Here is a 13,944-nt window from a genome sequence, read left to right as displayed (position 1 = left end):
CACACACACACACACACACACACACACACACACACACACACACACACACACACACACACACACACACACACACACACATCTTGTATGATATAAATACAGTATACACATTATAATTGCTGAAGTAGTTAAGGGGATTCAAAAGGTGTTATGTGTTTTTGTGTTAATAAGGCCGATGATAAAAACAAGCTCTAACAAGAGAGCCGTTTTCAACGGCCTCTCAGGAATGTATCTGCACGGTTGCTCAATAGAGTTGCAAAATGATGAGTGAGCTGGTATCAGCATATAAACCCACATACCCAACCAGTGACGAGTCAGTAATGACTGTATTTGTCAATAAAAACAAATTGCCCAATAATTCAACTGACTGATTCTGATTCAGAGATTGACCACAAGCCCAAAGCCGCTGGCAGACATCAGATCTTTTTGCAGACACACACAAACAACAAAAACGTACTGGTAATTAAATTTGACAGGAGTACAATGATTGGGACATGTGGTAAATATGCATATTAAACTGTAGGAGGTTGTTGTTCTTATTGGAGTGGGAAAAACTGGGTTGTACTGGTGGAGAAAACAGCAGTTGAAAGAAACGATAAGTGTGGTGGGTGTGATTGGAGGGAATTTTTCTCCTGTGTATTGTTTGTTTGGTGTAGAGAGAGTCCACTGATGGAGGAGGCAGGCCAATGATTTTTGAGGGGCCTATGTTGATTCGTTGAAGTCTTTTTTGGGCTTGGCAGTCAGCGCTTCTATAGCAGATGGTTATGACAATGATTTCAACAATCGCTTGCTTGAAAGGGATTCGGAGATATTTGTGTTGTCTGAGGAAAAATAATCTTCAGCCAGGGTGAGGGGATGAGATCCTTGGGCTCTGTGCTTAAGGACAAGGAGAGAGACAGGAGACTCCCGTAACACCTTGCTCCCTGTTCCAGAAGAAAATGAAGATCCAGTTCTATAGCCGGGGTCATTAAAAATGGGGCCTGCGGGCACCAATTGGACCCTAAAGAACACGTGAGTAGCCAGCAGGGGCCGATTCTAAAAATAGCTCAGCAGTGATGGGATGTTGTGATTTTCTAGGAATGTTCTGGAAATGATCATTTGAAAATGTAAACACTGTTGGAGATTTATAGAAATAGTGGCGCATTTTGTTATTTATCTGTTTCCTAATTACAATGATTATGCTTTGTTATTTATTAACATGATCAGTGACATGAATGAAAATAATTATTAATAATAACATATGATAACATTTTTGCATTGGAGCAAAATTGCCATTTGAGAAGTGTGTAGCAAAGTGACAGCTCTTTGCAATAGCTGTAATATCACCACTTATCACTAAATAGCAGACATGTCTGAGTTGCACTTACACTTGGCCGTATACTACAATGTGTGTCGGCCTAATATTTTTGGTGGATTTGGAATGACTTGCAGAACAAAAGGACCTCAATAGTGTTAACATTTTGAGTGGGTAATGGTAATTTTTATGCAAGAGAACGCTCCTCTGGAAAAAAATTACAGTATGTGGTTATTGTGTTGTTTGCTTCCAACAGTTGTTGGGTTAGGCTATGGTTGTTTTGTACTGAAAATGTTTTTTGATCAAAAATGAAATATATTAAGAGCACATATTTTGTGCATCTTAAAATAACATTTTTTGTCATACATTTGATGAGGAAGTGCGTGGTCCTATGTGGTATCACTGAAGAAAAATTGTGGCCCCCTCCAGCATTTAACTTGCCCATCCTTGACTTTCAATTTATGTAGTGTCGAAGCCTACACAATAAAATGTGAATCGACAACACTGTCATTACTGCCATTATTTGGCAGTAATACAGTGAAAATAGAGCAGAACGTCAACATTTACCCTGTGCATGCCTAAATTGTCTTCCAGCGCTCCTAAAATTTTAAATTAGGTTTATTTTAAATTTTAAATTAGCGACTGTGCTCATAGAAGAAAAATGTTACCGGTAGTTTGGAGCCCTGGCCCCTGGTGTGCAGTATTCAAGGCTGAGCTACAATCGATGAACAGAATACATGCATGGGTGCTAGGGGAGTGTTTGAAAAGAAGTGTTGATGCCATCATCGACGACACGACTGGCTTTAAAAGCAGACTGATTTGGAATCGTGAGGGGCAAGGAGGCCTGCATTTTCAAATAATTGACAAGTGGTATGATGACAGTAGAAGAAATAGACTCAGAGTAAGCGTGCCGAGTCTTTGATTTAGTATTTAGAAAATTCAATGCAACGCAAGTTTCTGATCTTGTCGATTGTCGTGCGTGTGCATTTATAACTGAAGAAATATTTTTTTACCAAAGCTATTGGATGCCAAAATGTCCTCAGGCAAGTTAGTAATGAGACTGATTGCAACATTGAGCATAACAGCCGCCAGTTCTTATTGTGAGCAGGCGGGTGAAGCCACATCACCTAAGGAAGCAAAGGCTTGGCTAGCTATCGGGGCACACCTCCATTTGATGCATTTCACATGACGCCAAACAACTTGCTGGTCTGTTACTTAACATTCAACCCTGTGCACCACTCAATCTTGTGACCCGGGTAGTGACATTCCCTCCCTCTGGGAATTTTGATCTGCAAAATGGGCAGAAAAGCAACTGGGAGTCCCATTCACTGACCTGAAGCATCACCAGTTTCAACACTGTTAAAGAACAATGCTGTTCCAGGGACTCCGAATGTGAGAACTTAAAATCATAATTACCATCTACAAGTGGAAATTGTCCACGGCGTTGGCAGGACTTCCTCCCTGGCTGTACGCTACATGCATGCACATGTTCACGTGAGGACCCAAGTGCAAATAAACATGTTTACATTGGTACAAAGCACAACAGAAAACCCAAACAAGCCTGCAAGCAACGGGTGAGGAGCAGTGTGTTTGATCAGTTTGCTAGAGGGATTTATTATAGAAACCATGCGACGGCTGGTGTAGTAAAGAGGTGAGAAATATGGAGGAATGTTGACAGATGGGTTGAGGGAGGCAAGGAGTGGCACATGAGCTCATGTGACATGTTTACATTAACAGAATGGATGCGCCAGGATGAAGGGACACTGGATGGGTCTTTAGAAAGCAGAGAGGATGAAGGCACGGCTACATGGGAAATCAAAGCAAAATCATAAGTCTATTGCAGTGAAATGGGAGGGGTAGGGGTGGAAAATATGAAACAAAGTCAGTTAAGCAGTGTTTGAAATAGCTCTGCTACTGTGAGGTGAACATGCTATTTCTTACTATGATTCGTGTGTGTGCATGTATGTGTGTGTGTTTGGTGCCTTACTCATAGAGTAAAGCACTTTCAAATGCAGAGTGCTCTTATTATACTGCTGCTGACTGGCAGGTGAACGCTGCACACATGCAAATTGTGCACCAGAGCTGTCGTTCTATGTATTTCTATATGGGCGTGTGCACGTAAGAAAGAGCGTGTCCAATTTGGAATCACAGAAGAAAAATAAAAAGCACTGAGTGCCCCTTTTATGACTTGTGTTTATGAATGAGAAAAGTAGTTTTGCGCAGCAGTGAATCATTAGTAAGTTATTTACGACTTTTGGGAACACCTTGGTCGTTAATGTTTTTGAAAATAGATTTTCTAGTCAAGGTTGGGCTTCTGGGGATGACTACGAATGTATGTAATGTGAGTTTATGGGTATGCATGTTGTACCGGTCTTTGGCGAGGATCCAGAGATGCGGAGGGAACACTTCATCTTGGCTGTTTGCCACGGATAAACAGTACTGGTGTCTGAATGGATTGCAATGGAGAAGGAGGGTCCTGAAAAACAAACGATGAGTGGATATGCTTCAGGACAAACCAGTAAAATTCAAATTCTCATTCCATTCCCTGAGGATGTCAGTAATAATGGAGAAATAAGTTACAACAGCAATAAGGTTCAGGTCACTTCTGACATCATCAATGTTATCCCATTGAAATTTTGGAAAAAATGTAATTTTTTTTTTAGACTACCCCATTTTCTATTGATTATGTTACTACATGTAACAGTCCACATTTCATGCATGTACTTTTTTTTTTTTGGGGGGGGGGTGGTTCCGGACAATCTATTCACAAATTGGGACCCCAGCTGTGGAGAATCTGACCCAGGTTGTAAAAACAGAACTCGACACTTTGAAATTTTCTTGGACTGCAAAGTTGGAAAAAGGACACCAGTAAATCTTTTGTGGTATGAGAGGAATGTTTGCTTTCATGATACCTAGGTTATCCAATGAACGATTAACAAATAATAGATGGCACCCGAGTAGGCAGCCATCTGCAAGTGCTCTCATGAGCCTTGCTTTTTTTTGTTGTTTTTCTGTTTGTTTTGTCACTTTGTGTTTGTTGTTACGCCGTGTGGACCTGTTGTGGACTGTTTTCAGCATTTTTTGGCCACGACATTCATCAAGGAGGAGACTCGGTGCTTGGTGGTTTTGCCTTCTCGGCAGCATGGGTATGCCAGCACTGTTTTTGATTGGGAGGAATGTCGGCGCCATTTGACTGTCGTTGCTGGACAGCTCCGGAGGCGCTTGTGTCTTGTGCCTGTAATGGGCAGCATTTTCACAGCCCCGCTTTGTTCAGCGGAGAGATCGGTGCTGTTGAACGGTCTGCGGCTGGATGGATGCAAGGCTTGAGGGGCCGACGATTTCAAAACTTAGCTTGTAGCAGACGTGCACATTTTCAGCATGACGTCTCTGATCCACTGGTAAAAGGACACTTTGATCCTCTCCTCTTTCATCTATAACTGCTTCAGACAACAAAGTGTATGCAGGAAAGTGGTGAAGATTGCACGACTGTCTGTGTCCTATGTGTTGTGTTGTGTTATTTTTGGTATTTTGACTTCAAGATGGCGCCGCGTGACTGGCTGCCTTTCCAGCAGCTCCTATATTTTGTTGTTCTACTTCTTCCATTCATAACTTTGCTGCTGTGAATTGGGAATTTCTCCATTGCGAGACTAATAAAGGTTTTCTTATCTTATCTTATCTTATCTTATAATACAGCAACATTATGTGATATTATTCAATGCAGCATTGTTGTAGAGTAATGAAGATATTAAAATCACAACTTGAAGAACATTAAACATATCATCAAACTATAAAATGATCCTGAAAAGTCTCTAAATGTTTTTCCACCAACAACTTGGATGGTGCCACCTTAAATTCAGACAAAATGAGCTTCAACACACATGAACACTTGAAAGACATGCGCACACAAACACATGGAAAAGAGAAGCAGCAGTGTAGATCTTTGTAGCTGGGTGGTTGGCCAAAGGGCTTCACTTTGAAGACATCCCAGAAAGGGAGTCGGAGAAAAGACAAGAGAGTTAAAGGAAAGGGTGGGGGGAGGGATGATTTGGGGGTGCACCGACGTGAGAGAAAAATCGACAATTAGGTGAAAGTAGGAGCGTTGCAGGGCTGCCTCTCTCCTCAGAGGAAGATTTCCTTCGCTAAGCTCCTCCTTTTTTCATCCTTCAGACAACGTGCGCGTGTTCCAAGCGCTCATCCCATCTTCTTAAACAGATGCACGTTTGCTCCATCTTGCACATTTGTTCTGACGGCCTCCCGTTCACATCAGACAAAATAAAGTGGGGCAGGTATGTGCACGTACAGTACAAACTGTTGTTTTGTGTTGTGAGCCATTGATGAGTACAGGCGGTGGATTTGCATGCAATGTTTTGATAGGTGAATGCAACCATTTTCATTTGGCATTGAACGCACCATTTTCCTGAAAGTCAATCTTGACTTTATTGGACTCTGCGCTTGTGGCTCTGGTCCATGTCTGACCAGGCTGCTGCTTTGTCCAAGCAGTGATGTCACACCAGTAGAAACCTCGATCTGACAACTGGACGCCCCCGAGGCGAAACCGAAACTCAGTTGGGCCGGACTTCGTCAAAACCAGACTGTCTCTGAATGGGCAGAAAGGACATACTTTTTGAAAACAATATTGATGAGCTCAAAGGGACTTGACAAACAGTTACAACAAGCCACGTTGGCTGCGATTCCCAGGAAGGTACGCACCTCCGGTTGGGGTCTGTGGCTCCCCCGTGCTGCATGACGCTGTCAGGACTGAAGGTCATGATGGTCCTCACATTACTTTCCAGGCTGTCTTGTGACTGGATGAGCACTGAATATCCCGCCTCACCGAGGTTCTGAGTTGCCACTGTGCAGCTCATCTCAAAGGTAGCACCGCCCACAGAAGCCTCGCGAATGCGTTTGGCTACAACGTTGAGCGATGGACCTGAAAATAAGCGCCAGTGGATCAATGAATGGATCCTTTAAGTCTTATGAAAGACATTATTCAGCCTGGACGGAAGGAAAAGGCAATCCCATAACAGGAAGATAAGCAATCACACCATGAAGTAATTCTGATTCAGAAGAGATGTGTGTGCCCACTGAGCAATGCTATTACATCATGGCTCAATTAGCTCGAGTAAGGGCACAAAGTTCAGCATGTGGATGTGGTGGAAGAGGGTAGCAGACAAAAGATCTGTTGAGGGACTTCCTCTGAAGTCTACAAATGGTACCAATGAATTTTGGACATTAAGATCATTCATCAGACCTAACAGCAGGGTTAGTATGACAAGATGGCATGATATCCCCCCAGCCCCCTCCTCCACTCTTCATCACATCACAGAATATGGCTTGTACTTTTGGGATAAATATCAAGGTTCCTAAGAGAAAACTAATGCAATTTTCAGAGAGCCTGGAAATAGGGGGCGGAGAGACAATTAAAACTTTCATACGTTTGGGGTCCCATCGCAAAGTCATTGGCAAGCTCTGGTGCTCAGCAGTCTTCACCACGTTGTCCTGGGTGTTGATGCTCCACGCCGAGACAGCACAAACGTACTGGCCCATGTCGATCTCCTGTAGATGGCATGCATCATGTCATTATAAGCTGACTTCCAAATTTACCGAGATGTTGTTGTGACATCAAAAGTCTCGCTACCTGTGTGCGCAGGAATCGCAATTTGAAAGTGTCAGGCTGGACTTTTGTCAGCGACACCATGCCGCTCTCCAGTCTGTCCGAATACATTGCACCAGGCAACAGATTGCCATAGCCGTCTATAGAGCCAACAGAATGGGTAGCCTGAGGTTCGCTGGCAGCACCTGTGGCAATGAAAAAGATTCAATATCGTGAACACTTTTTTTCCTTCACCTATTTATTCTTTAAAGTGCCTAGTGACCGCAGTTAAAGTACCAGGAAGTGCAGTGTGCTCCCATGTAACGCCCAGCCGGCCTCCCAAGGGTAGGTGTGTAATATTGGTTACATGACAAGCCAACTCCGTCGGTTCACTGGTCATCTGGGGGTGAACGATGGTCTCAATATCCAGTGTGAAGCTCGGTTCTGGGGAAATGAGAAAGCCAAAGCTGTTGTTGAATGTGTCGATATATTGACTGAAACAGCAGCAATAACGTTGCAGTATTTAGTGACTCCCAAATCCCAAAGGCATTATGCATTTAATCCGAGTTAATGCTCCTAGGCAAACGGTCCATGTTAGATTTCCTTCTAATCAGTATTATCACTTCTATTGTCAAAGCAAATAGAAGCACTATTTGGACTGGTTTCAATAGCGCTATTATGAGCAGACTTTCCTTGAACAACAGCTTACTTCTAATAATAACACAGTTCGCTGCTGAGCTGCCTCTGGAGAAATGATTCCCATCCTGGCGGCACATTACTTTCATCTGTCAGTGCCAGGTTCGGTCCGGCGTGGCCAGACAAGTACAGCGTAGTGATTGCTGCTTTGTGCTTTGGACCTTAAATCCAAGAAGCCAGGCCACAGGAAGAAAAAGGAAATAGCCCTGTTGACTGCGGGAGATGAGGTGTGTATCTCTCTGTCAGCCCTCCAGATTGCCTCGTTACACTTGAGCAAACACACACCTGTCTGAGGAGAGGTTGCGGTTCATGAGATGTTCCTAATATTTTGCTACCTTGTTTATGGTTCTGGGATTAAAAACGCTTCACATGATAAGTATTTTAAAAAATGTAAACGTTATTAAGTGCATGTTTATGTGTTTGGCCAAAAATGCAGGATTTGGCGTGATGTCATTTGGACGTCACATATAGACAGCGCCTCATGCACAGTCACCATCTGCTTTTGGACTCAAGCAGCCCCACAAACACATGCAGGCCTCACGTACACACTTGATGGATGAGGAAGTGTGAAGCCTCCCTGGCAATTATTCATGTGCCACTCTCACTCACTGGAATGTCTTATTTAGTAAAGCAACACAAGCAGGGCATCGCCGATACCAACCACGACTCCTTTCCTTGGATCAGACCAAATATGGGCCAAAATTTCATACACAAATTCGGCAATTTTGCTTTTCAGGAGAAAGATTGCACACCAGAGTAACATGATACATTTACAATTGGATTAAATAAATAATTGAAGGATAGTTGGATTGCTTTGTCGACATCCTTTACTGGACCTGACTCCAGCCCACTCTGTGGAGCAAGCTCAAATAGATACCATTGATAAGGTGGAAAACTGTAGATGGAGAAATGAAGTTACCATTTCAGAGGTATGCAACGAACAAGCTTAAACAAATTCATTTGTGTTATCGATTTAAAGAAGGATTGAGGGCAAGGAAAAGACTTGCATATTTATGGTGCTCAGATAAAGCAGATGACACATGAATTGTTAAAAAGGTGCCATCACTTACATATCTTTCTTTTGTGTTGCCAGCGGAGAGCGTGGGTGCGACACACTGATTTCATCCGGGTTCTGACAACACTAACCACCCACCCAATTCATCTTGTTTCACTTTTCCTTCAGCTGCACATGGAAAACTGGGTGTGCATTTGCGCAACCTGGTGACTGAGAAATAACATGGCAAACCACATGGCGGTCGGAGAAGAACCGCACAAGCACTGACAATGCTGTGGTTTTCCGCCAGCACTAACGGGCCCGACCATTGTGTCTTGTCGTTTTCGAGTTTGGCAAAGTATGAATAGTGCAAAAACAAGCACTTCAAAGAGAACATGAACTCATTCCTATGACATGCGGCATGTAAAGCTGGCATGAAGAAAATAGATCACTGTTAGGTTTGATCGCTATAGTTGTCATACGGTTTCAAAGCTTACCATTTCCTTATGTCTGCTGCTCAATCAAGATCGTGGACAAACATAGAGTTCTCCCGTTGTATTGCGGTTCATGGTTCGCGTCCCTGCAAAATCAATCTTTATTATATTATATTATATTACTTACATTATATTACACCTCTAATCCAGTGGTTCTTAACCTTGTTAGAGGTACCGAACCCAACCAGTTCATATGCGCATCCACCGAAACCTTAGTGAAAACTAAAAATATGTGTCGAGAAGTGTTCCTTTAGTTTTGCCGGTGTGAGATGAGAGTTGCTCAACTTGGCATGACAAATCATGCAGATAGCACGCTGAGTCACATCATGTTCCGAGATGCATGTTGTACATATTCGTCTGATCATTTTCTTTTTTTGCTCGACATAGCATGTGTTTAAAACTTTATTTATTTATTTATTTTTAATCACACGCCGTACTATCGCGACAGTCACATGCTGACTACTGAGGGAACTCAATTTCCCGCAGCACTGATTGGACAAGCAATGCAATGTGATCATCCGCAGCCAGTGATGGCCAAGTGGGCGTGTCATAACTAATTGACATGTTGAGTGGGCTGTGTTTAAACCTCCATGGCAGAGGCGTCGAACCCCTGAGACCGATTCACCGAACCCCTGGGGTTCGATCGAACCCAGGTTAAGAAGCACTGCTCTAACCATTTTAAAGTAAGACTGCATTTTATTCCGGGAATCACAGCCTCTCAGGACATGAAGTGGGAGGTCAACATTAACGCTATCCTGAAAAAAGTCCATCAGAGGATGTACTTCCTGAGGTTGCTGAGAAAGCATGGCCTGCCACAGGAGCTGCCGAGACAGTTCTATACAGCAGTCATGGAATCCGTCCTGTGTTCCTCCATCACAGCCTGGTTGGAGCCGCCACAAAAAAAGGACAAAATCCAACTGCAACGGACAGTTAGGACTGGGGAAAAAAAAAATCATTGGAACCGCCCTACCCACTTTCGAGGACTTGCACCCCGCAGAACCAAGACAAGGCCACGGAAAATCCTACTGGAGCCCCCAAACCCTGCCCACCACCTCTTCCAGCTACTCCCTTAAGGCAAGCACTACTCAACCACGCGCACCAAAACCAGCAGACATTCAAACAGCTTCTTCCCTCTCGCCATTAACTCCCTAAACAGTGATTCAAATCTATAGCGGCTCTTTGCATTTTTGCACACCCCAGTGAGACAGTATTTCCGTACTGATGATTGTACCTCCAGCTCTCTACATGAAGAATTGTCGTCGATCAATATTCCACAACGCCACTTTAAAGCGCTGAAGGACTTTATGTATAATTGTATACCTAAAATTGTACTACAATTACTGCTACTCGTCACTTAAAAATGATGCAGAGATTCTCTGCACCAGCTGAACAACCGTCATAGCATTGTAAGTATCCCACCACTGATCACTTTATCTCTGTCGAATGACTATTCACATTGTCGCACAGCTGTCATAAGGTGGTACTATGGTACCCTTACATTACGGAAAGTCTTTTCATACTTATATGTCATGTCTTTGTTTATCGTAGTTGCAATACCCGTGTAGCCTATACTACCGGGAATAATTTCCTTGTTTGTTTTACATATTTGACCAATAAAGACGATTCTGATTCAGATATTGGAAAAACATGCAGTATGTGATGGGTGTTGCAATATCCATGATATTGCGACATTTAACATTTACTTAAAGAAATGACATCTTCATTATCTAACGAAGACATTTTTTTTTCCTGAGGAAAAAAATGAATGTACTCTTATCTAATTAAGTTCCTCACTGTTAGTAATAGCCCGAGACACTGTTTTCCTATTATATGGCGATGCACATTTAAAGTTGCATCTGATTGGTCAAAGTTAGATTAGAACATGCAATTCCATATGAATTTATCGGTATTGCACATCTTTTGCATTCTGCAATGTGTCATTATTACAATGCCAATATTTTTTCAACATGTTCTGGCCAGCACCTTTATTAGACATTGAAACATTTTCCTGCGAGCTTTGCATTGTCGTGTACTGTCGCTATACTCAACTCCGAACCGTTAGTCAGGGGCGGACTGACTGCAGTTGTATTTGGCTTTTTCAAGCGGTAAACCGGACACAACCTCTCGGTCCAGTGACTTCAACTACAGCAGTGAAACACAGACGAATGAACGGGATGTCATTCCATCCCATTTCAGCAGCAAGCAGTTGGCATTCACACTTGTAACTGAGCACACCTGCTCCACACACCGCTGCTTGCCTTCTCTTTCGGGTTCTACCCGCACTGCCAGTGTCCACGTGACACACGCCGATAACTGCGCCTCTCATTAGAATGAATGAATGAATCAATAAATAAATAAATAAATGCCGGTAACATTAAACACATGCTCACTGGTCCCATGAGAATCAATTAAAGACAGACATTTTCATGAATTTATAAAACCCTCCCAGAGGCCTAGACAGGGTTTAAAAAAAGTCGACGTGCCCGGGCTAAAGAGGACATTTGGTCACCCTAGATTAGCCCAAAAATCAAAACAAAGCACAGACATGCTAACATTCAGGATATGTGTGCCCTGTTTGGCCACAAACAAAGAAGTGCATTTTAAAAAAATGCAGTTCAGTCTCGCTCATACTCACAGTGATACGGTTTGGAACAGTAAACCTCGATCTGATATGGGAAAAGTGTCAGTTATGTTCATAGTATGATAATCATAGCAGCATGACAGAGCGCAACCTGCCAATACGGACTCTTTTTCATTGCATTGTACCATCGCGGTTAACCACAGCTGTATTTGGTTCCACTGAGTGCCTTGGTTAGAGAGAGGTGCTTCCAAATAACGACAACGGTGGATTTTATTTTGTTTTTTTAATATTTGAAGTGTGTTTTTTGAAGCCACACAGGGTGACCTCCACATCATGCCACCGGCTGCCATGAGCAATTACTTTCCTAATTTATGATTGACACACCACAAATGCATCATATTTAGACCATAATTAATGGCCCATGCTTATGCTGTAGTTTAGATACACAGCTGGTGTTTATGTGTGCTGTTTGGGCGGACATGGTGTGTGTATATGTCACCGATACGTGTATTTCAATGACATCAAGCCCGCAGTGACAACGTACAGTATATCTGATCGGCGTGTTTACCTCCGAGTCTGTTATCCTGCGTTGTAGTTTTAACTCGGTTGATTCAGAAGACAACTGGCTCTACTAGTGGACTAACGGCACGGCATGTAACGTTAGCACTTGAAGTCAGCAGTTCCAAATCCAGCTTGAAAGCTTTATTTGTTCAATTCTTATTTTAATCACACTCATATTGCTTCGAGCAACTCTTCACACTTGCAGTTAAGTACAAAAAAAAAGAAATCTGCAGCATTTAAATTGTCCCTTTGGTTTAGCTCTGCTTAATTGACATGTCTTCTTAAATTACTACAATAAAATGAAAGACTGGGCATATTACTTTCGGCTCTCGGAGTTGGTGTAATGACAGCAGACAGAAAACATACTGCTGCGGCAAAGCGAAGACGATCGATTACAATAAAGCAGAAAGCCATACCATACTTTGAAAACTCAGAAGGCTTAGAATCAATTAACTCGTTTGCTGCTACTTTGGGTAATTTCGATGATAAGCTTGGGAAAGACTACAGTTTGAAATGAATTAACTACATTGAGAAAATGGATTGACATTAAGTTCCTGCTGAATTTAAACAAAATAAAGTGGATCTTCTTGGGTCTCATACATAAAAAAAGGTTAAAATCATGGAAAATTCAATTGAAATAAAAGTGTATAGTACTTTGTTGGAAGCCGCATGATATAAGACGAAATATATAAAACCTGGCCATTTTAAGGTATTTAAAAAAACCTCCAAGAATTATTAATCAATCAAATAGAATAGAACCAGTGTTAAGGAATTCATCTTACCTTATTTTTAAAACTTCTTTTTGATGACTTAGCCGAATTAAACAGCAAAATGAACAAAATACACAACTGACTTTACCAGAATACAACAAAAGCGCTTGAAAAAAGAGAGTTGTTCGGGATGAGAAGTAACTCAAACAAGAGCAGATATACTGTAAAGCGGTGATGTGTCTGTATGTGTTTTGTGGAATATTACGTGAACAAACTGAAAATCTTTGTGGATTCAAGTTACCGGTAATCAAATAAACACTACTACTACTACTACTACTACTACTACGACTACTACGACTACTACTGCTACTAAGCTATTAAGACGATGCCCTTATTACATAGCTGCCACTTGAACGACAGTGAACTCCCGGGAGGAAAGGAGTGCGAGATGCAACCTTTAGGGTTATGCAGTCCTGTGTGATAGGAAGAGCAATTAGAGAAGTGGCTTGAGCCGTTGTGTCAACACCCAGCCTGTCAGGAATTGGGTGCCCAGGTGTTGAGTTGACTTGACTGTCCATCCAGACGCCAACTCTTGTTTTTTTTTTTTTTTTTAAAGCATGGGGTCAAGACCCACTTGCCACTCACACTAAAGAATGAGGCTAGTGCAAAAAAAAAAAGAGAAAATCAGCAATTCTTGAGCGACATACTACAATCACCAGAAGAGCATACATAGGAACTAATATAATATACCAAGTGGGGTGCCTGGGGCCAAAAACTTTGAGAACCCCTGCAATAAAGTTTTCCATGTAAGTTGACATTTTAAGTAGTTTATTGACAACAATTCCAGCTGACAAAGCACCACGAGCACTTTTCAAAGTACAACCCAGATTGAGAGGAATTACCCCTTGTGTGCACAAATGAGCATGTGTGCGCTTCCATAACAAGTCCCCCCCCCCAAAAAACAGCTTGTGTGTGTGTGTGTGTGTGTGTGTGTGTGTGTGTGTGTGTGTGTGTGTGCGCGCGC

The 13,944-nt window shown here is 42.4% G+C and overlaps 1 protein-coding gene across 2 annotated transcripts in view; it reads right to left on the bottom strand.

Moving 5' to 3' along the window:
• Positions 1-13,944, bottom strand: part of ptgfrnb (prostaglandin F2 receptor inhibitor b) — a 47,708-nt gene that overhangs the window by 11,833 nt on the left and 21,931 nt on the right. For both annotated transcript variants that reach the window (XM_019891217.1, XM_019891216.1), the window contains exons 6-11: positions 7,182-7,328; positions 6,930-7,090; positions 6,727-6,847; positions 6,002-6,221; positions 5,702-5,889; positions 3,660-3,767 (exon numbers count right to left, since the gene is read on the bottom strand). In XM_019891217.1, the coding sequence (XP_019746776.1) occupies positions 3,660-3,767; positions 5,702-5,889; positions 6,002-6,221; positions 6,727-6,847; positions 6,930-7,090; positions 7,182-7,328 (945 nt within the window). The remainder of the gene's footprint in view (positions 1-3,659; positions 3,768-5,701; positions 5,890-6,001; positions 6,222-6,726; positions 6,848-6,929; positions 7,091-7,181; positions 7,329-13,944) is intronic.

This window comes from Hippocampus comes, unplaced genomic scaffold (genome assembly GCF_001891065.2).
Source record: "Hippocampus comes isolate QL1 unplaced genomic scaffold, H_comes_QL1_v1.1 scaffold174, whole genome shotgun sequence".
NCBI lineage: Eukaryota > Metazoa > Chordata > Actinopteri > Syngnathiformes > Syngnathidae > Hippocampus > Hippocampus comes.
This window is presented reverse-complemented; position numbering and strand designations above follow the sequence as displayed.